Below are 22,182 nucleotides of genomic sequence, written 5' to 3'. Positions count from 1 at the left end.
ATCTGCAGCCAAAAACCTGGACTTTAAAATGAAAACAAGACACTGGCATAGGGACTTTTCAGCAGGGTCCACGGGGAAGACTCCAGGCAAGAATTTCTTCATGGCTGGATGCGGCTTTGTGGATTTGGCGCCCTTTTTCAGGACCCAGAAGAAGACTGAATATCACTGGATGGATTCTCATCACTTGCAAGGTCCAGCACTCTGGTGAGGGGACTTTTCGGACTCTATTCAAACCTCTGGAGGTCCAGCAGGATGCCACCAAAGTTTCAGCTCGATTCGGAATTCGTGAGTCCATGCACTGCACGATGGCCCGGCGTCCCAGGGTATTTGGGTATTCAAGCCCTGCAAGGTTGCAGCACAACATGGGATGGCTCACTGGGCTCTGGGTCAGGGACATCGGTTTCGGAGTCCACAGGTCAATTGAAGCGAGTGCTACAGCAGGCTCCATTTACACAGCAGGCCCTCCGGTCACTGGAAATGGTCTGGGCCGCGTTTATTTATATTTTCCACTCCAGATTCAGGTCCAGTGGTCGACTTGCCAGCAGCTTCCAGGATCATAGTTTTTTATCAGGAACTACAGCAAAACGTCTGCATTCCCTCCCTACATTTTACAGCAAGGGGCGGTCTGGCTGTCCAATTACGACAGCCAGCCCCCCGCTGGGAGTGTGTTTCTTCCAGGCAAAGTGAAAGATAAAGGGCTGCAGAGTTGTGGACTCCTCCCTCGCTTCCTGCCTCCAGAAACTCTGGAGCCAGGGCATGGAATCCATAGGATTCCCACCAATGTCAAAACAGCTGCTGAGGTCGTCCCTACCTAGAATGACAGGGGAAAACCTTAGAAACGGCAAGCTCACAAGAAATGGCGTAAAAAGGAGCCCACCATTTTAAGCAAAATGGTGGCCCTTCTGTGCATTACCGAGGCTGAATTAAAAAGTCATAAACTTAGTTACACTGTCACCAGCAATTCAAGGAAACTTGTAATTGTAAGAAAATGTTACCATATAAGTAAAAAAGGGGATACATTGTATCACCCCAGCACTCCACATAAGGTGGGGTGTGCGGACTCACTATATAAAATGTAAAGCGGGTGAACAAAATCCCTCTTTACTACTTGGGAACTGTAGTTCAGCCAAGTACATTAAAGAGAAATTAACAGGGGAGCCCCTACAGGCAACTCAGTCCAGGCACAAAAGTTGTAGGTAATTATAACTTCAACCATACACTATGGAGAAACATAAAAAGGCCACCCATAAAAAGACCAAAAGACTATGTGAGAGGGCAACGAGATTTCCCTTCACGTAGGGACAAGATTAAATAGTTACCTAGTCAAAGCAAAAAGTACTGGAGTTGACACAGGTCAGGAAGATTTATCATAGATATGACCATTTTACCCAACACTAGGTTGGTCTTCTATACATCTGTAAGCATATGGGAGGAACCCTATGTTTTGTTACCGGGAGGCTTCACTGGAATCATGGGGGATACAAAGAGCAAAAACAATCTAGTTACAAGCTACCCCACCCTCTTGTGTGAAAATCTCAGTCACCTGTTGAAAAAATGCAGGTGTGCTGTGATTGCTGCAATAGACCTCACTTCTTAATTCTAAGCCATCTATACTTAGACATCAACTTAAGTAACACAAAATTCACCAAGTACAATTATCATATTAAAATGATACATTCATGATACATGATTCCTCGATCAGGCTGGCAAATAATGGGTCACGCCTGCTCATTAAAGTGCGTAAGTGCAACGTGGGGTTAGTGCCTAAAAAGTGCCTTATAAAGCAATCAACATTTTACAACACAAAGTTCTTCAAATTGGTATATATGGGTATGGGAACGCTACCGATAGTGCTGCAAAACTAGGCATGCTCAAGGGATCAAAATAACTAAAAGGTAGCTGCTGTCGAGCTCGGTCAAATTTAAAACAAAGTTGCGTAAGGTTACTTACCCAAGACCAGCACGCAAAATTCATTGCCTCTGATCTTTGATGAGCAAATTGCAATCACATAGTCCGGTAATCTTTGTTGGTGGCTTACTTCACTGAGGGACCGTAGCGTTTCCGAAATGCCTTCAGCAAGAGAATTCTGAGTAACTACAACATGAACTAAGTCTCTGGATACGCTAGCAGTCAATCGGGCAAGCCAAGGCAGCTGTCCTGGTGACATGGAGATACACTGAGCACTCATCTGTAAGGACCGCTCTTTCAAAGTGAATTCCTGCATTGCTTTGAGCATGATCTGTTCAAACTCCTCCCTAAGAGGTATTTGGTCCGGACCTAAATAGAAAAGAATTACATCAATAAGTTAACAGTATAACCATTGCAATTTTCCACGGCACACACCCGACATACCTTCAGTTTCTATTTCCATAAATATGTCTGCATGAAGGTAGGTGAAGCATATAAATGTCTTTAAAATGCATGGATCTTAACATGCACACATTAAAGACACTACAGGCACCAGTGACAAACATAAACTTCGCCCAAATTAACTGCACTGTCACCATTGAGGGCTTCAAATGATCTTTTATAATGTATGTTAGTTGAAATTTGTATACCACCTACTGCCATTGTTGTTATGTTAAAGGTACTTACATAGCGCACTGTCACCAACAGAGTTGGTCCCCAGGCGCTCTGGCAGCTCTGTAAACAAGAAGGTGGGATGGGTTAGTAAGGTGAAGAGGGTGTAGGATAGTGAGAGGAGTGGTGTACTGTTGGCGCTTCAACTCGGTAGACACCGGGTGCTGAGCTTTGGTGCGAGTATTGGATCAGTGTCAGTCCGCGTGTGCTGTTGGTGCGGCTTATGTGTCGTTGCGGTGTGGTGAAGTGCTTGCAGCTTGTTGTGCGAGAGATGGTTGTGTCCTTTTTTGAGTTAGATAAGTATGCATAGAGTTTGAGCTTATATTAGTTAGTGGGTTGTATGGCATTTAACATGCTAACATTCACAGTTCTGTCTAAGTGTAGTACTTGCTGATCTACATAATTCAGTCTAAGCGTTGCACATGCTAACATTCACAATCCTATCTAGATGCGATGCAGGCCAAAGTTAGGAATTCCGTCCAAGTGTGGCATATACTAACTTCCAAGTTCCATCTAGGTGTGGCATATGCTAACATTCACAATCCTATCTAGAAACGGCACAGGCTAATGTTCTCAATTCTAAGTGTGGCACATGCTAACATTCATAATCCCATCCAGATGCAAGGCAGGCCAAAGCTAAGAATTCTAACTAAGTGTGGCGCATGCAAACCTTCACATTTCTATCAGAGTTCTATCAAGTGTGGTGTATGCTAACCTTCCTCCATCTAAGTGAGGCTTCAAAGTGCTTTGGGGTGCAAGGCCCTTTGGAAGACCGTAGTCTGTGCAAACATGAAAATAAAAAGCATTACACATTGCATACAAATAGTATTTAGAATTAAGTGACTATTCAATTACTGTATGATTTTCCAGAGATTAGTGTCTCACCTTAGGACAGAACCATTGTGTTAAATGCATCTTGCTGGTGAAGTAAAGGGATGGGACGAAGGAAGAGGGCTACTAAGAGTTTGTGCTCTCTCCTACCAAGTTCCACCTGCCCCATAAAACACAAGGGAGATTATTAAATCTGAGTAGATGTTACTCCGGATGGATCAATAAAGCCCACTGTCCACAAGGTTGCAGTGTGTCACTAATTTTAGAGATTAAGAAATCTGTCCTGGACTCCTGTTCTTTCGAGGTTGCATGGGCAGGGTAAAGGTGATTATCTAAATTTTTAAAAGCAATGAAGAAAATATCCCACCAACAGGCGTAACCAAGCTCTGTGTCCAATAGTTGGTTAAACGGAAACCTACATAATAATAGCTGTGCAAAATGATCTCTTTATATAATAGGCGTATGCACTGGTTAGGAGGTTTTACATAAGTCCACCTAGGTAAGACTTTAGAAGACTCTCACTTGGGATACAGGGCTCCAACTCTTAGTATAGGCCTGAACCACACAAGTACGTTAGCAGCAATAGCTGAGCAGCCAGGCTTATCTTATGAGGGCGCACAGGGCTGCAGGTGGCACAAATAACTTGGAGTATACTTTTTTGTTTTTGTAATTATTTGTATATGTTATATACCCCAAGCGAGGTGAGTGTACCCTTGCCGCCCCGGCCCCACCCAGCCCTTCGAAATAGCGTTAGTGCCTTTTAAAAGCACACGTTGCATGGCTGCAGTGCGGTCTCCCCGCAACCCACGGGCTTCCCAGTTCCTGGTTTCCCTTATCCCCGCCTCCCACTGGCCCCGGTTGGCCCATTGCATCCTCATCAAGGGCACCCCAGGGCAGCCCTCTGCCTGTGGAGCCCCTGCGGCTAAGAGCACAAGACAAAGGGCGTCTCCAACAGAGGCGGCTCCAGAAAGTGTCAGCAGGTGTCAGCAGGTGTCCGCAGGGGAAGCCAGTCAACCAGCAGCAACCCAAAAGTAAGTGTGGCATGGGCAGTGAGTAGAGAATTACTCTACTCCCGAAAACCCTGCCACTCAACATTACCTTACCTCAGAACTATGAAGGTTAGCAATGCCGTTAGATTTGTGGACACTTAGTCAGATTGCAATCAGTAGCCTAGGTCAGGATTGTGAATGCTAGCAATGCCACACGTAGATGGAACTGTGAATATTAGTCTGTCACCTATAGATGGGATTGTGAATATTAACAATGCCACACTTGGTTGGAATTGTGAACATTAGCCTACGCCAGACCAGACAGGATTGTGAATGTTAGCAATGCCACACTTAGATAGAACTATGAATATTAGCTTGTGTCACCTCTAGATAGGATTGCGATTGTTAGCAATGCCGCACCTGGTTAGAATTGTGAACATTAGCCTGCGCCGGACCCAGACAGGATTGTGAATGTTAGCAATGCCACACCAATTAGATTTGTAAACAGTAGCCTGCGTCACTTCTAGATAGGATTATGAATGTTAGCAATGCCACACTTGGAAAGAATTGTGAACATTAGCCTGTGCCAGACCCTAAAAGGATTGTGAACGTTAGCCTGAGTTGCTTCTGGATTGAAGTGCAGGTGTTGGCATGTCCCACACTTGGGTGGAGCTGTGAACAATGGCCTGCGTCGCATCTGGATAGAAATGCTAATGTAAATGTTAACATGACCCACACGTGTATCACTGTGTACCCTGCTTTCCTGTTCTCCATGCTGTTGCTATATATCAGTATCCCCTCTCCTGTCGCTGTAAGCCCAGCACCATGTCTGTGTCCGTGTGTCGCCCTGTTCCCTGCCATCCTGTTCACCTGCCTGGTCTCAGGCGCTTTAAAGACAACCATCATATCATACCACTACGCTTACTCTCTACTATACACCATCATTCAACTAGAACACAACTATATCCCTGATTAATTCGGCCTAGCTGTTAACATTCAAATACGACCCCATGAACACCTCATCACCCTAATAAAACGCAGCTAGCCGAGCATATTCCGACCTGGTTGCTCACATATGCGTCCTTCATGCCTAATGCAGCCAGAGCCCAGTCTGGGTGTCCACCCACCAGACTGCACACATCCAACTGATATCTTCAGCACCACACCTAACGCCTAGGCTGCAGCTACCATCCGGCAATTACATCAGCTGCACACATCTGGAGCACCCACCCACCTATGACACCATCTCTCTCTACTGACCAGAACTACAGTTGCTGAGGGCGTTCAACCTACCAGCGCTTTGAGGTCATACCAATGATATATAGAGCTCTATATAAATTCCAAGTAACATAACATAAAAACAACCTTTACAAAATAAAGCCATTAAAAAGAGACTTCATAATTAATTCAGCAGCAAATACATCATACTATTAAAGTATCAAAAAATCAAAAATAAATAAATGTAAAAAAGAGTAAGAAGTACATATAGGAAAACTGAAAAGTGGACAAGCAAAGGAAAATAATAATTTTTCAAAGATTACATATGAAAGCAACAATCCTGATAAAATATAAAGAGAAAAGGAATACTGTTGCAGAGTAGTAACTGAGCGGAACATAGCAGCATTTCTTTCAAACTGTTTTTTTCCTTTGTCATTGACAGTTCAGTTCTCGATATTTAAACTACTTCTCTTTCAAAGTTAGACTATCGCAGCGCAGCCAGCACAGAGTCATTGTTGTGCTGGACAGATGTTATTCACTCATAGGTCCGCTCCTCTGCAGGACTTGAACCACTGCTGTTATTGCTGTATTCTGGTCAGATATCAATCTATTGCAGAAGATTTCCGAATACAACCACTCCTCCCTTTCCACAAATCTGGAAAAGTGGGTTAATATCGTTTCCCACGTGCCTTCACAGGACATCAAAAGATGTTTTAGGCTCTGCTTGACTGTATTAGTGCATATGCTGCATAGTTTGGTTGCTGATTCCCCTTGACCCCATTTACTCAATATTTCCCCAGTACGAATGAGATTGAGGCGCACTCTCATAAAGTTCCTTCTGATTTTCCAATCTTGGAATTTCATCTGGTAATTTGGCAGATACCACTGTTTCTTATCTATGACTAGAAAGCTGTTCCAGGGGTTATTTGACCACAAACTCTCAATAGTTGCAATCCAGTCCATTGTTTCAATCGCTCTTTTTACTTTCAATGGATTTGATATACGTATTTCAGCGGTAGAGTCAGCTTTTTCAAGGGTTGTTTTAGCTTTGTGTTCCAGATGTAACAGCATCTTGGATTTGTGATATGTCAGGTGTAACTTGACATCCTCATATAAAGATTCCTTCTGAGGCATAATGATAAGCCTATGGAGAGAAAGTAATTTCCATTCTGCCAGTGACGCTAATGATTTCAGACCTAGTTCAAACCTAAGGCATGGCATTGAGAGGTTTGGTGGGAGGCCCAGGACCATTTTCCAAATTGCACCTTAAAATTTTTGCCAGTCGGCGTCCCACAGAGAGGGCTTAGCTTCTAGGCCGTATAAGATTATTGGCACAACCTTTGCTATATAGAATTTTACTAAAGGTTTAACAGATAATTTGCAGAGAGCGAAAAGGATTCTTTTCAACTGCGGAATTAGTTTGTCTATTTTTTTCTGTGTGTAGTGTTCTGTTTTACCTCTTGATGGAGAGGCGTAGATCAAGTAGCCCAAATACAGCACTTCCTCGACTCTTGGAATTACCTGGTCCTCCAGTGTCCATTGTGCAAACTTGACCTGCTTGCGGGATGTCTAAACACTATCACCCTAGATTTCTTTGGGTTGATGGATAGGCCGCTTAATTTAGCATATTCACTCAATCTGCGTAGAAGACATTGTAGACCCATGGCTGTCCTATATACCAGGACGATATCATCGGCGTAGGCCAGCCAGTGTATTTATGTTGCATTCATCGTGGGGCTCGCCAATGCAGATAGTTGAAGAAAAGGACCCATGTCCGCTAGATACAAATTAAAGAAGAATGGTGCCCCCAGACATCCCTGCCTCACTCCCTTATCAGCTCTAATCGGGTCAGTAAGGTGTCCGTCTTCATCTAAACAGACTATTAGCAATGCATCTCTATGTAGCTCTATTAACATCGATATCACTCCTTTTGGGGCACCCCAATTCCTCAGTTTGGACCAGAGGCTTTCCCTGTTCACCAGGTCAAATGCCCTTGAGAAGTCTACCCAGGCTCCGTAAAGCTGCTCTTCTCCCGCCTCTCTTGTGCATTCAGTCATTAGGTTAAGTGCTAGCCCATTTAGCGCCGTCGACATACCACTTCAAAATCCATTCTGAAATTTGGATAATTTATTTTTTCCTTAGCCCAATCCTCCAGATCTCTCAGCAAGATTTTCATAAAGAGTTTACTCTCTATATCTAGGAGGGCGATCGATCGGTAGTTTTCTGGCTGTGACCGATCGCCCCCTTATAGAATGGAATAATTATTGCTGTTTTCCCATGAGGGTGAGAAGGTTCGCCTTGCCAAGATCTCCTTAAATAGCCAATACAATAACTTCGCCCAGATTTCTTTATTATATTTTAAAACCTGGTAGGTCAGTCCACTGGGCACTGCTTGTTAGGGAGAATTCTCATATATGTGCAAATTCCCTTCACCTTAGAGACCCCCAGCAAGTTTCAAGCACTTTCGCAGTGAGAGGTAAATTCTTTCGGTCGGGTTTTCACAGTACCGTACAACGAAGAAAAAAGGTGCAGCTGAAGACGCCTGTTCCTGGCAGTTCCTGCAGATCTCGCTGTTCCTGAGCCTCAGTCGTGGGGACAACAGGGAGGACGTCGGGGGACTCCTGCACTGCACGGGGACTGGTCAAATAGTTGGCAAAGGCAAAACCTCAATACTGGTAGCTGTAGTCAAGCACACAAACTGGTGTCCTTCTCCCTGATTATTCGGCTTCCTCCAGCACTCTGAGGAAAATACAACCAGCTCCGAGAATGGTATCCAGGACGCTTACGAGTTGATTGGTCCCATCAACTCAAAGGGAGAAGTCGTCCTTGAAGGGCTTCTCTGTCGAGATGAACTTGGCGATTCAGACCTGCAGCATGGCTTCGCCGGGCAAACCTATGGTCCAGGAGTTGCAGCAGCTGTCCTCTTCCAGCTCGTCTTTGGTTCTTTCGTTCCAGTGGTCGACTCTGCCTTCCAAGCTAAGAGACTCGCCTTTTATCCAGTTTCCTCCCATTCATTCCAGCTTAGCTCCACTCATCCAGCAGGGTGGGTTGTCCTTGCCGTACAGTCAACCAGCCAATCACGCCAGAGTGCATTTGGGTCTCCTAGGAGTCCAAGCACAGGGAGTTTAGGGCACCTCCCTCACTTCCTGCCCACCCCAGACACTCAGGCGCCAGAAGCGGTCTTCAGTCCTGAAGCCCGCCAAAGGCGTAGGAACAAAGGGACCAAACCTGCTTTGGCACACAGAGAAGCTCTAGAAGGACCTTTCCAAAAAGAAATGGCAAAAAAAGAAGACTGGGACCTGTTTAAACAAAGGGTGCTCAGACGCCATCTTGAAAAACATGGCTCCAGTGATTTAACGCTACCGGTGTTCGCAGTCGGGAAAAACCATGGTAGTTCGTTGTAAAACCACTGCCACCAGTCATTTCGAGAGGAAAGGGTAGCATTTGACTGCTACATGAGTTTCTAGACATAGGGGACACTAAGTAACCCCTCAATGCACTCTATTGTAAGATAGTTTGTGCTGGGTCTAGGAATTTGAAAAGACTACTAAAGTCAATTGCACTTTACCTACTCTGGGAAACAGTAGTTTATCCCAGAGAAGCCAGAGAAGGTATTTAAACCTTGGGACAGCCTAAAAGGCTTCCCTGTGTCACTGAGGGTGCTGTGTGACACAAATGAAAAGAAGATGAACACAAGAGTAAAACACACATGAAAATACACAAAAGAGTGGGAAAAAAGGCTCACACTCTCCAGAAAAAAAAAATCAAGTCCTCAAAATCTAGCAAAGTTGCTGGGGGTCTCTAAGGTGAAGGGAATTAGCAAAGTTATGAGCATTCTCCCTAACACTGCTGCCTTTGATGTCGAGGATTTAGTTATTAATTCTATCATCTCTGATTCGTCAAAGGACATCACCCAGTTGACATCTTCGTCCTAACCTTTAGGATTTTTATTATGGATCTCGACATTTTTAGTGAGATATTACATCCACTTTTTTCCTGTGACTAGGATACGCTGGCCGCTATAGTAGTTATTTTCCAATCGATTAATAATTGACCAGAAGTTTCTAACATTGTCTTCACAAAGTGCCGCCAATATCACTTCTCCATCTTTTTGACGTTGCAGAAAGTTTCTGGCCAAAGACCACCACTTGTCGGCTGTGGTTAATTTTTTTGTCTCTGCCTTTAGTGTTTCCCGATCTAGATTGATTTCCTTAGTTGTCTTAGTTTCCGTCTATGTATTTTCTTATGCAGCCATGTTTCCTCGTCAAAGGTGTGGCAATGCTGCATAGCTTTAGTTGTACCCCCTACATTGGGGGGGCAAATTGACCAAATAAAGTTCATTAATTTTATGGGCTGACAGTTTTCCCCTTTGCTCTCCTATCAGGATAGCCAAAAGTTTATCATTCAGGATTCTCCCCTCGCTTTTATATTTTAACAGGCACACTCTATCTTTTCTTACTGACAGATCTTGAGAGTGTCCATCTGTTTGGATGAGACTAATATCTGACACTATTGTTTTTAGCCAGGCGTGTTCGCTCCCTCCCTCATGGTTAATCACGAGCAGAATATTTCGTGCCAACAAGCTTTCTGATACAAAGACACAATTTAAAATAGACGCAGATTTATCTCGGAGTATACACATAGGCGCAAAGAAACACTGACACACTAAGAGTTATATCAAAATAAATGTTTTATTTTATATATACACTAAGTTAAAAGGTAGGTACTATAACACACAATAAGCAACGTTAGGAGAATCAATGCAATATTCACAGTAAGTAAAATACTTTGTAATACTTTTAGAATGGCAGTATGCAATTCAATAGTTAAGTAAAATGCTTTCGTAATAACTGTTTCAGGTAAGATATATGAATCAAAATCAACACAAGGTTAGTAAATACTTTTTTCCTCAGATGCCTAACTTAAAGGTTCATCCCCCAACTAGTTAGGAGTGTCTAAGAGTCGGTTTGGAGGGCAAAACGGGTCCGGCACAGCTGGAGAATGTTCAAAGGTTTCTGTGGAAGTATTCTGTAGCAAGTAAGTAACTTCTTTGTTGGCAAAAAGGGTCAGGGATTTAGTAGAAGTCTCCCTGTAGGCACACAGGCATTAGGCCTGGGCGAATGTGCAACCTCTCAAACACACGAATCAGTACTCCAGCAACAAAGGAGCAGCTAGACAACTCTATGTACGTTTTACCTCGAATCCCACAGTACCTTATGAGTGAAGAAGTTGTTGCAGCACGATGCCTCTACGATACAACATCAGCAGCAGACCCGGTCACTGGATTCTGAGTCAGGCAAACGAAAGAAGGCACATTGGAGTGGATCTCATAGCAGGAGTTGAGGGAAGAGGCTTACAGCAAAGGATTCTTTGTTTCTTTGCACAGGTCTGTGGTTTTGGTGCCCTTTTCAGGATACCAGAAGAAAGGTTGTCGCCTGGTCGATTCACCTCGTTTTCTCGGTCCAGCACTCTGGTGGGGAGACTTCGAGGAGTGGAATCTTGCCTCTTGAGGAGTCAACCAAAGTTTCAGGAGGATTCGGTCTTCGGAAGATGATGGACGCAGGTCCCAGGGTATTGGTGGTTTGCAGCCCAAGAAGATCGCAGCTCATCGTGGGATGGCTCAAAAGGCAGGTCTTCCAAAGACCGATTAGTCCAACCAGTCCATGGGGGGAGGGTCTTCCACGTCTGACCTCTCCTGATGCTTGGAAGAAGGGATCGACCAGCAGCAGTTAGTCTGAGGGCTTCACCGGTCATCAGGAAGTGGCTGCGGACATCTTCACCTCTTCATCGTCAATTCTTCTGTTCCTGGGGTCAGCTGGTCTTTAGCCTCAGGATCCCAGCCTTTTAACCAGGAATCCAGCCAATCAGCGCCCACGCACTGTTAGGGGAGTTTTCCTAAAGTCCTACTTGGAGGTAAGACTTTAGTAAGCCACCTGTGAGGAATTAGACCATCCACATGGGGAGAGTGCTCTCGCCTGGGCTTTTTAATAATGAGAATGAATGATGGGAGATCAACTTCAGAGGACAGTGTGAGGCCATTCCACACACCGTCCATCTGCTTCCCGCACAAAATGCATAGTCACATGTGGTCCGGGAAGAGACAGTCTAAAGACGCCGTCTTCCCCTGGTATATTCAGCTGTAATGTGACAGCCCTGGGTACATCAAAGCAGATCCAGAAAGGGGAAGGCACACGTTCCTCCAGCCATGAGCAGCCTAATTTAAATATTAAAGGCTCCGTGGATCTGCATTCCTTTTGGCTACTCTGGCTGGTGGCAGTGCAGAATAACGAGATAATTGAAGCAAGCCTAAAGGAGAGGCTTGGTTGTCGGAAGAGGCAACAGGAAGGCATTAGTAACACCCCTTTGGTATACAATGTGTCAACTTGAAGCTAGTTCTCACCTCTCTGTATGAAAGGCAGTGAATGGCCTGTCTGGGTCCAGCAGTTACCGCAGGTGTCCCTGCAGAGCAGACCCCTTTCAGAATGATGAAGGATGTGATTTGGGAGAGACAGGAAGTCTGCTTCCAGCACATACTTCAAGGGAAGCCTGTGCTTTAAGAGAGTCAAAGAGGACAACAACAGACAGGAAGATGGGTGGAACATAGGTATATGTTGTCACCCCTTGTCTGTCCTGTTGCCGAGCACCATGGTCCCAACCTCAAGCATAGCAAAAGATTGTTGGTGGGGACCCAGGATTGGTTCATTAATGTAGGCTTAGCCTGCACCAATCACTAGGGCCCACCTGGCTTTAAAAGGGGGCTGAACCACTCACTTCGCAGATAATCTGAAGACTTTGAAAGGAGTAAGAAGGAGGTCTCATTTGGACTTGAGCAGAAGGTACAGTCAACCTTGCATCTTCCGCCAGTGAAGGAAAGCCAGGAGTTCCAAGAGGTAAGCAAGATCCCTCCCCTAAACATCTTGCAGGGAACAGAGGGAGATACCGGACTCAGAAGATCCGTACAGCAGCTCCAGAACCGGTACCCAGCCAGCACACAGCGCGCCATGCTAGGTTCTGCCAGCATCCTAGTTGGCAAGTGCCGGAGAGTCTCTGGACAAAGGACAAGGCTGTTGCCTGCAATCACTCTCCTGAGCTTTGGGACGTCCGCCTTAAAAGGTCACGAGCCCTGCGAAGACGCTAGGAGGAGTGCCACACAAGCATCATCCAGCATCCATCTTTTAAGGACATTTTTGAGACAGTGGAGTCCTCGAACCGCATCCGGCTGCACCGCTGACTGTTGTCATGCCACAGTCATAAGAGCCGTCCGAGCCGCCTCGACCAGCATTCCAGATCCGCCAACCAGCACAGAGACAACAAATAAGCCCAGCCTCACTAAATACCCTCTTGTCAGTATCCAGAGTGCACCCCTTTCCTTCGTGAAACGCTCTGTCCTTTGTGTTCCTTTACAGGGTCGGTCATATTTGTAGCGTGCTAGAACGGTCTGTTTTAATAATAATAAAGTAGATATTTGTATACAACCTTGACTGGGTGCTCTACAACCTTTTATCATTGGGTAACAAATTGAATTTTCACTGTGTTGCAACTAACCAACGATCCACGACTTTGCGGAGATAAGCCTGCCGTTCCGACCATGTTACCAAAATCAGACAAGGAGGCCTTATAATTCACTAGTATTCCAATCTGTTCGGATTCCTTCTGGTGCACTAGAGGTGTGGGGTTGATTGATGGTTTAGAAACCAATATTCATCCCTGGACCACTGGTGCCCCGGAAGTTGATTCGTCACACTATCCCAGTGGTTTGTAGATCCCCCAACTCTTAACATCAGTCTGTAATATTCTGGAATCTTGGTAGAGTGGCAGAGCAGCCAGGCTTATTTTAAGAGGACGACATGAGCTGCAGGTAAGTACACTGAACCCAGTCAATAATGCACATCAAAGAAACAATTTGAATGTATATTAAAATATAGATGTATTATATTTGCACAAGAGTCACTGTTAAATACTTAACACAAGCACAATAAGCCAACACACAGGTATAATTTGCAATACTTGCAAAAGGTCACTTCTTAGTTGGTAGTTACTGAACGCATACAGGAGTTTGTGGGTGCGTGTAGTTACCGATAATACGGTAGACCTGTCAAAGTAATCTGGTAATTGAATTTTGTTAGCATACACATAAGATAGTGATGTTTAGAGAGGAAAACAATTGGTTAATGTTATATTAGCAGAGCTTCAGATTCTATAGCCAGTTTCTACGCACAGCGAGTCTTTTAAAGTCCAAAACACAACCCTAGCTAAAAGGCAGTTTGGCGAGGCTTAAAGTCTTGAAAAGCAGCAGAAGTCAAAGGTTCCTGTGGATACTTTCTAGTCTATAGGAAGGAAGATGCAAGAAGGCTTAACCAACGTTGGAGACCCAGTTAAAGAACTCGCTAAGTGGACACAAGCACCGGCTTGAGTCTGAGGTAAGAAGGGTTGCCCTGTACACCTATGTGCACTCCAAGGCTCTGGAGCGACTTTCTTGAATATGGTAAGCCATACCTTTTTCCCCACAGTACCTTAGGTTTGTAGAAAATGTTTGTGCTGGGTGCTCTGCAATGTTTTTGCTGTGGACCCGACCTCCGGATTCCTTGGTCTGATGACGAAAGGGAGGACAATGGATGGGATCTCTCAGCAGCAGTCTCGAGGGAGGACCTCAGACACGGCTTTCATCAACTTTTCTGGTCACTGTGGTTTCGGCACCTTTTCTGCAGCACCAACAGATGGCACAATTCGCTCGGCTAATATTCGGTACCTGCAGTCTCTGTTGAGAGGACTTGGAAGAGTCGGATTGTGTCTCTTGAATGTCCTTGAGGGCTCAGCAAAGACTTGGACTGATTCAGCCTTTCCACGAGTATGAACCCGAAATGGGCAGCAGGTCTTCTGGTATTGGGGTTCCACATCTTTGGAAACTTAAGACCTCAGGAGATGGCTCAAATCAAAGTTTGTCTTTGAACTGGTTGTTCCCACCAGTCAAAGGGAACGAGTTGCCCTCTTCGGAGTTCCTCTGTCGCATAGAACATTGGGTTAGGACATCAGTGGTCGCTTCACAGTGTTGGACTGGATCTGCAGGCGTCTCTGGTCGTCATCTTCTTCGGTTACTTCAGCTTTCAGTGGTCTACTTGCTTTTCACTCCAGGAGCCTCACCTTTTATCCAGTTCCAGCACACACTCCTCTGCAATCTCTCTCAGCAATTTACAGAAAGGGGCTTATGGCTGTCCAATCAGGACAGACAGACCCCCAGTGGCAGCTGGACCTATTCAGGCACTCTGGCAGACAAAGGCCAGAGGGGTGGAAAACTCCTCCCCCACTTCCTGCCTGCCCAGACACCAGACACTCTGGAACCTAGGCAGGAACACAAAGGTTCCTGCCAAAGGCAAACCACACATACAGGCCTTCCCCTCCGAGAATGGCTGTTGGGGAGAATTCCCAGAAATGTGCCAATTCCCTTCTACCTTAGAGACCCCAGCTCTTTTTGCTGGACTTAAGGACTTTTTATCTCTCATGAAATTTTAATGTGATTTATTCTCTGTGTTTCTTTTCACTTTGGAGTCTGACAAACTCCAAAGGCATCATCTTTACATTGTGTCACACAGCACCTTCAGTGCAGTGGCACAGGGAAGTGTCTTAGATTTCCCAAAGGTTTAAATACCTTCTCTTGGTGAAACTGTTTCCAAGAGCAGTTAAGTGAAATTGACTTTACTTGTATTTTGTAACTTTCTAGACACAGCACACACCTTACCTTAGTATCCCCCTTGTCTAGTTTCTCATGTAACACTTTTATGTTACCCTTTCTACAATTTATGGTTGGTGGCAGTGGTTTACTTTTTACTACCATTTTGGGTTTTTACCATGGGCTGCGTTCCTAGCTGCAGTAAAGCACTCATGGGTGCCCATTTCGTCAAAATGGCTCGGTCTTCTTTTTTCGCCATTTCTTGTTGGAAAAGTCCTTGAGATTTACTCTGCGCACCAAACCAGGTTTGGTCCCTTTGTTCGTTTTGTCTTTGGTGGGATTCACGAGTGAAGTCCGCCTCTGGCTCCAGTATGTCTGGCAGGGGCAGGAAGTGCCCAAAACTCCCTGTGCTTAATCCCCTTGGTTACAGGAAAGCACCCAAAGGAATGAATGGGAGAAACCTGCATAAAAGGCGAGGCTTTTTGGCTTGGAAGGCAGAGTCGACTACTGGACGAAGGAATTCGAAGAAGAACTTGGAAGAGACGCCTGCTGCAACTCCTGGACCGTTGGTTTACCCGGTGAAGCCCTGCTGCTGTGCTGAAGCTCCAAATTCACCTCGACTAGAGAAGCCCAGCAAGGACGACTTCTCCCTTTGAGTTGGTGGGACCAATCAACTCCAAAGTAAGCCCGTCTGGGCATCCTCTTGGAGCTGGCTGTATTTCCACTGCTGCTGGAACCGAAGTGCCAGGGAGAGGAACACCAGATTGAGTGCTTTGCTTTTAAGTCGGAACCGAGCGCTAGGAAGATCCTCCGGACTTCGGACTGATGCAGGACTGATCAAGCCTGAGCCACCTCAACTGTGCTGGACCCCAAAAGCAAGAAAAGTCTGAAGTGGTATCCGTGAACCGCAGTGTTGCTATTTGCTGTCAGACGCGAGGAGCTGAAACACTGAAGAACCGCTGAATTGAAGTTTGCCCATTGCTGCAGCTGACCTTCCCATTGCAGAGGAGGAGTCCCCAGACGTCCTCCCTCTTGTCCCTACGACGGAGGCTCAGAAACAACCGGATCTGCAGAGCTGTACAGGAACAGAAGCCAGCTGGAACCATTTCTTCTAACCAGAGGTACTGTAAAGAGAACTTACCTCTTGTTGTGTAGCCTTGTTTGGTCTCAGTTAAGAACTGTCTTGGTTACCACCTTGCAAAGTTGCTAAAGCGTTGCCTCTCACAAGCCTCTCAGCTTGAGGCCCTTCAAGTGTTCCATTTTCTACGAACATTTCTAAAAACATTGTGGAAGACTTTTTACCTACCTGCAACGAAGATCTTCAGCTCCCCTTGACATTGTGCAATTAACATTGGCTGTCCTGGCTCCCTGAGGGACTCTTCTGTACCTCTGACTGTGTGCTTTATCCTTTCGAGGAAAGAGTTCATTTACTGAACATTGGAAGGTTTCAAAAGTACTTTTTTGTTTATGAATTGTTAACCTTTGTTTTATTCCTCTATTCCATCTTTTGCACCAAACTTAGTATTGTGCTAAATGTACCACTGATAAATCAATGTCCCCAGTGTCCTAGCTATTTAAGTCACCTGAGAGTATAGGAAGTGTCTGTGTGCTATCCCCAATGGGTATCACCTGATTTAGAGAAACCTCGAGTGTATTTTGAAGTGTATTTTAATTGCTACATATATATTGCTCCCTTCTGAAGAAGGCTTATACAACTGACTGAAATAAATTAATAATTGTATTATCAGGAAACCATGAGTTTTTCTATTTGAATAACTGTACTGTTAAACTCTGTCACAACATTACTACTCACATTGACCCCTCTTGAGATAAGCCTGGCTACTCAGCCACACTACCAATCTGTGTAGTTCAGACTTCTACCAAAGGTTGGGTCCCCATTACCAAGAGGTCAGGGTTATTGTAGTGCACCCAAAGGGTACTGCATACTGTTAGGGAGAATTCTCCTAAATGTGCCAATTCCTCCCACCTTAGAGCCCATCAGTTCTTTTGCTAAACTTTGGGACTTTTAATTCTGTGTGTTTTACTCTTGTGTTTTCTTTGGTTATGGAGTTTTAGACTACTCCATAGGCATCATCTTTTTATGTGTGTCACAAAGCACTCTCAGTGCAGTGGCACAGGGAAGACGTTTAGGCTTTCCCAAGGTTTAAATACCTTCTCTGGGATAAACTACTGTTTCCCAGAGTAAATAAAGTGAAATTCACTTTACTAGTCGTTTAAATTCCTAGACCCGACACACCCTATCTTACAATAGAGTGCTGAAGGGGTTACTTAGTATCCCCTGTGTCTAGATACTCATGTAGCAGTCAAATGCTACCCTTTCCTCTCAAAATGATTGGTGGCAGTGGTTTTACAACGAACTACCATCATTTTTCCCAACCGCGAACACCAGTAGCGTTAAATCGCGGGAGCCATATTTTTCAAGATGGCGTCTAAGCCCCCTTTGTTTAAACAGGTCCTGGTTCTTTTTTCGCCATTTCTTTTTGGAAAGGTTCTTCTAGGGACCAAACCAGGTTTGGTCCCTTTGTTTCATCGCCTTTGGCGGGCTTCAGGACTGAAGAACGCCTGTGGCGCTCGAGTGTCTGGGGTGGGCAGGAAGTGAGGGAGGTGCCTGAAACTCCCTGTGCTTAGTCTCATAGGAGACCCAAATGCACTCTGGCGTGATTGGCTGGCTGACTGTCCGGCAAGGACAGCCACCCTGCTGGGTGAGTGGCAGCTCTTGGACTGGAAAGCAGAGTCGGCCACTGGAACGAAAGAACCGAAGACGAGCTGGAAGAGGACAGCTGCTGCAACTCCTGGATCGTTGGTTTGCCTGGTGAAGCCTTGCTGCAGGTCCGAATTGCCAAGTTCATCTTGACAGAGAAGCCCCTTCAAGGACGACTTCTCCCTTTGAGTTTGTGGGACCCATAAACTCGTAAGCCACCTGGATACCATTCTCAGAGTTGGTTAGGATTAACCAGGGGGAAGGACACCAGCTTGTGTGCTTGATGACAGCTACTGGAACTGAAGTGACTCCATTAGGTCAGCGTTTTTCATTGATCCTGTGCAGTGCTGGAGTCCCGACGTCCTACCGCTTGTCCCTGAGACTGAACCTCAGGAACAGTGAGATCTGCAGGAACTGCCAGGAACCAACATCTTCTGCTGCATCTTGTTTTTCATATTAAGGTACTGTGCCAACCCGATTGAGAGAACTTACCTCTCGCAGTGAAAGTTTGTGGAACTTTCCCAACTTGCATGACTAATCAGCTTGTGACTCAACATATGATTCTTTTTCGTACAAACTACTTCTGAGAACATTGGCAAAGACTTTACTGTTTACTAGTAGAACTGCGCTTACCTATCCAAGACACTAGTCCATTGACTTTGGCCCAGGCCTATTGAACTGAATCGAGTCCTCTAGTGAACTGAAATAATTTGCACTCCCTAAGAAAGTATTTGTGATCTATTCTATTAACTTATGCCTTTTTACTCCAATTCAAAGTAACTGAAATGCCATTTTGCTCCTATTTCAGGGCAGCCCAATCTACTCAGAAAACGTACTGGTTTGGTATTGAAGTATATTTGTGTATAATATTAAGTCGACTCCTTCTAGTGAATGTTTTCTAAATGATTGTGTAATAAATTAATTCATGTTTTACCAGGAAACCTTGAGTGTAAGTGTCTACTTGAACCACTGTGATTTCAAGACCTCTGTGTAACATCCTTTTACTACTCACATTGCCTCTTGAGATAAACCTGGCTTCTCAGCTCGCTACCACAAACTGTGGTACAGACTTATACCAAAGGTTGGTTTTTGCTTACACCTGTAGTCCTAATTGTATGTGGATATCTCAGAGGGTACTGCATGCAATTCTGCCTAACACCAGTAACCTACCATGGCAAAGAAGATGAACGGGCCGAGAGAAAGGCACAGAGGGAAGGCAGGCGCTTACACGTCAGCCTCGGAGTCATTTCAAATGTAAGAAAGCAGACAAGCTAAGGAAAGGAATACTTCATTTTTAAAGGGATTTTTGCTACAGGCCCTTCGCCTTTCAGTTAAATGAACTGACGCTAAGGGAAAGACAAAATCTGAGGAAGCTGTGAGGACCTTGAAAGTCGAGGTCCAGCTGACTGAGCTGTGTCTGACTTCCCAGGGGAACAACCCCTTGGCTCCAGTTTCCCTTTGACCCACTTAACTGCGAGTCTGACAATTTTAAGGGCACCTTGTAATAAGAGCACTACATCCCTTAGTCAATACAAAAGGTGCTAAGGGCATAATACCACTATGGGCATAGCCCATAGTGGACCAATAATGGAAGGGCACTAGTAGATCCCTTGTGGAGAGGGCCTATGGCAAATAATTTGAGATTTTCTGAAGCCCTCTGGGTAAGACGTTTAGGGAGACCAACACTTAGTGCCAAACAGGGTGTCTACTACCAGTTTAGTCCAATTGGTAGTGCAATAGAGGCGCCAGGCATTACTCTTAGGATGATGGGATGGCATAAAAAAAATACAGTTAGGCCCATAAACTCAACAAAATACACTACACATAATATTCTGAAAAATAGGTATACTTTATTATAGGTTTTGCATAACGATTGACACTGCCAAATAAGTACATTACAGAGTAACACACAAAGGTCATTAATGGTTTGAACAAGTGTTCCATACTAACTCCAAAACATTGCATAACAGGTATTTATTAACAGGTAAGGCATACATTATAGGTGAAAGGTGGTTGGAAAATGGGTTAAACATTTGGGAAGATCATAAAAATCATCACAATCAAGCATGTGGTACTGGTCCAAGATAGATCCCAAAACCTATCAGGAGCCCTTTGATAGAGTGTACGGATATTAGGCAATGTAGGTAGGTGTGAAGCAGTGCTTGGTATGCATGTGTGGGAATTTATAAAGCGAGCACGTCGCTAGAAAACAACCGAGCGTTGTACATAGGGGTGGGTGCACACAGGATTACAAGTAGAATGCAGAAGTAGCAAAGGAACTGGTTTGAGAAAGAGGAGCAGGGCACAAGGACCATTCTGGAGAGAGTGGGGTAGGGGGTGGGGTTTTGTCGAGTAGAGCAATCAGAAATTGGAGAGAATTTGTTAATACAAACGTTTTTGCTTTGACATCCCATAATTAGTCTTTCTCACCAAGCCGAACAATAGCAACAATCCATGTGTCCTTTGATTTCCTGGCCGTTAGCGGTTCGTCATTCCTGTTCTGTCATTTAAGGCCTTGTGTTTTTGTGTTCGGCTGCAGGGAGCCCAATTTTGGCTGAGACTAATTTAATTCACTTGCGTGTTGTCTTGTCCAGATAGTCTTGATTGCATCACATCTAGGAACCAGCGCAGTCCTCTTGCAGTTCTATTATTAAGGACAACGTACAATGCTTCCCACCAGAGATCAGAGTCCAAACCACACAAAGGCAAAGAGCATTGGAGTATCTTTTCTCTCTCTGCTTTTAGCTCTTTGCAAAACATGGATAGGTTTTGTAACGATTCTTCATGTTTGTTACATAAGCGACATCTATCATCCACTGAAACACCATATTTCTTTAGATTGTTTTGTTCTTAGAATGTTTAATCGAAAGCGTAATATGGCATCAATGTTGGCGAGATGTTATTTAAACAGTAGGTTCTTGAGGTCCTTCCTGAAGCATACAATAGAGAGGGGTGGGGAGAGAAGACAGTCTTTTCTACATTGGTAACTTGTTCCAGAGACAATGTTTGTAGACGTAAAAGGACAATCTCTGTTTTCCTTCGGGCAGTTCATTGTTTCTAGTATTGTGGACACAAAATCACTACTTTTTAAAAACAATATTCAAATTGTTCATGAAAATCAAGGGCCCCGATGGCGACCAGGGTGAAGTCAATAGACCAGGAAAGTATCAGTTTTAGTCACTATCACAAAGTTTCTAAAGTTGTGATAAGGTCTATCATTGGTTCCATGTCCCCTCAAAACTATCGCCAAGCAAAATAATTGCGGAAGAATTGCCATTTTTTGTGGGGACATTATTACATGGAACATGCGGGGGGGGGGGGCCCGTAACCCCAAACCCTTTTTTATTTTTCATGGAGTGTGGGGGACAACCCCACTTGCCCCCGTCCCTATATATATGGTCACCTCTATAATGTCACCACGACCGTTCCCCCAGCGACATTATATACGGTGACTATATATATATATATATATATATATATATATATATATATATATATATATATATATATATAGGGATATTATTACCTGATACCCTATCATTGGGATCAGTCAACAAGACAAATGTGATAGGTCCACTGTAGTTCAAGGTCAATGCAAGGTAAGCAATACTTTCGACATATAGATGTGATACAAACAGCACACAGTTTGAAGCCTAGGAAGACAGAGGTGGATAGTTGCAGAGGGTGGCTTCTAGACCCTCATAATACAGATGCAGGCCGGGTGGCAGAGCAACCACTCTCCGATTCACAGGGCAATCTACAGTGGAAATGGCACAAGTGTCATAGAAATATAGGTAGATAAATGAGTCAGAACTGGGTCAGAGGTAGAGATGACACAGCCAGGGTTACAGGTGGCTCTGGCAAGACAAACGATCCTGCTAGGTGCTGAGACTGTCCCACAAGGAAGAACAGCAACATGAGGCAATCCAAGCTTTTTCACAATGACCAAAGATCAGGCAGAGTAACAGCAAGTCACTTGGTCCCAGCCAGGTCAGCAGGGGTTCCTACCTCTTGTCCACCAAGGGCAGCAAGATTTCAGCAGAACAACGTCAAAACTTGGCTGTTCTCTCATGTTCTATGAGACTCTCACTCAGGCCAGTAGCCTTGTGTTTTAGGTCTTGATCTACATAACGCTCACTGTACCTGCACTACATTCTGCCATTGGTACTCTTTAT

General features: G+C 44.7%; 1 protein-coding gene across 5 annotated transcripts in view; it reads right to left on the bottom strand.

Annotated features, from left to right (window-relative positions):
* Positions 1-22,182, bottom strand: part of GREB1L (GREB1 like retinoic acid receptor coactivator) — a 1,340,557-nt gene that overhangs the window by 203,169 nt on the left and 1,115,206 nt on the right. For all 5 annotated transcript variants that reach the window (XM_069620882.1, XM_069620883.1, XM_069620885.1 and 2 more), the window contains one exon: positions 1,951-2,277. In XM_069620882.1, the coding sequence (XP_069476983.1) occupies positions 1,951-2,277 (327 nt within the window). The remainder of the gene's footprint in view (positions 1-1,950; positions 2,278-22,182) is intronic.

This window comes from Ambystoma mexicanum, chromosome 5q, assembly GCF_040938575.1.
Source record: "Ambystoma mexicanum isolate Mex_15411 chromosome 5q, UKY_AmexF1_1, whole genome shotgun sequence".
NCBI lineage: Eukaryota > Metazoa > Chordata > Amphibia > Caudata > Ambystomatidae > Ambystoma > Ambystoma mexicanum.
Note: the sequence above shows the minus strand (reverse complement) of the source record. Positions and strands in the feature narration are given on the sequence as shown.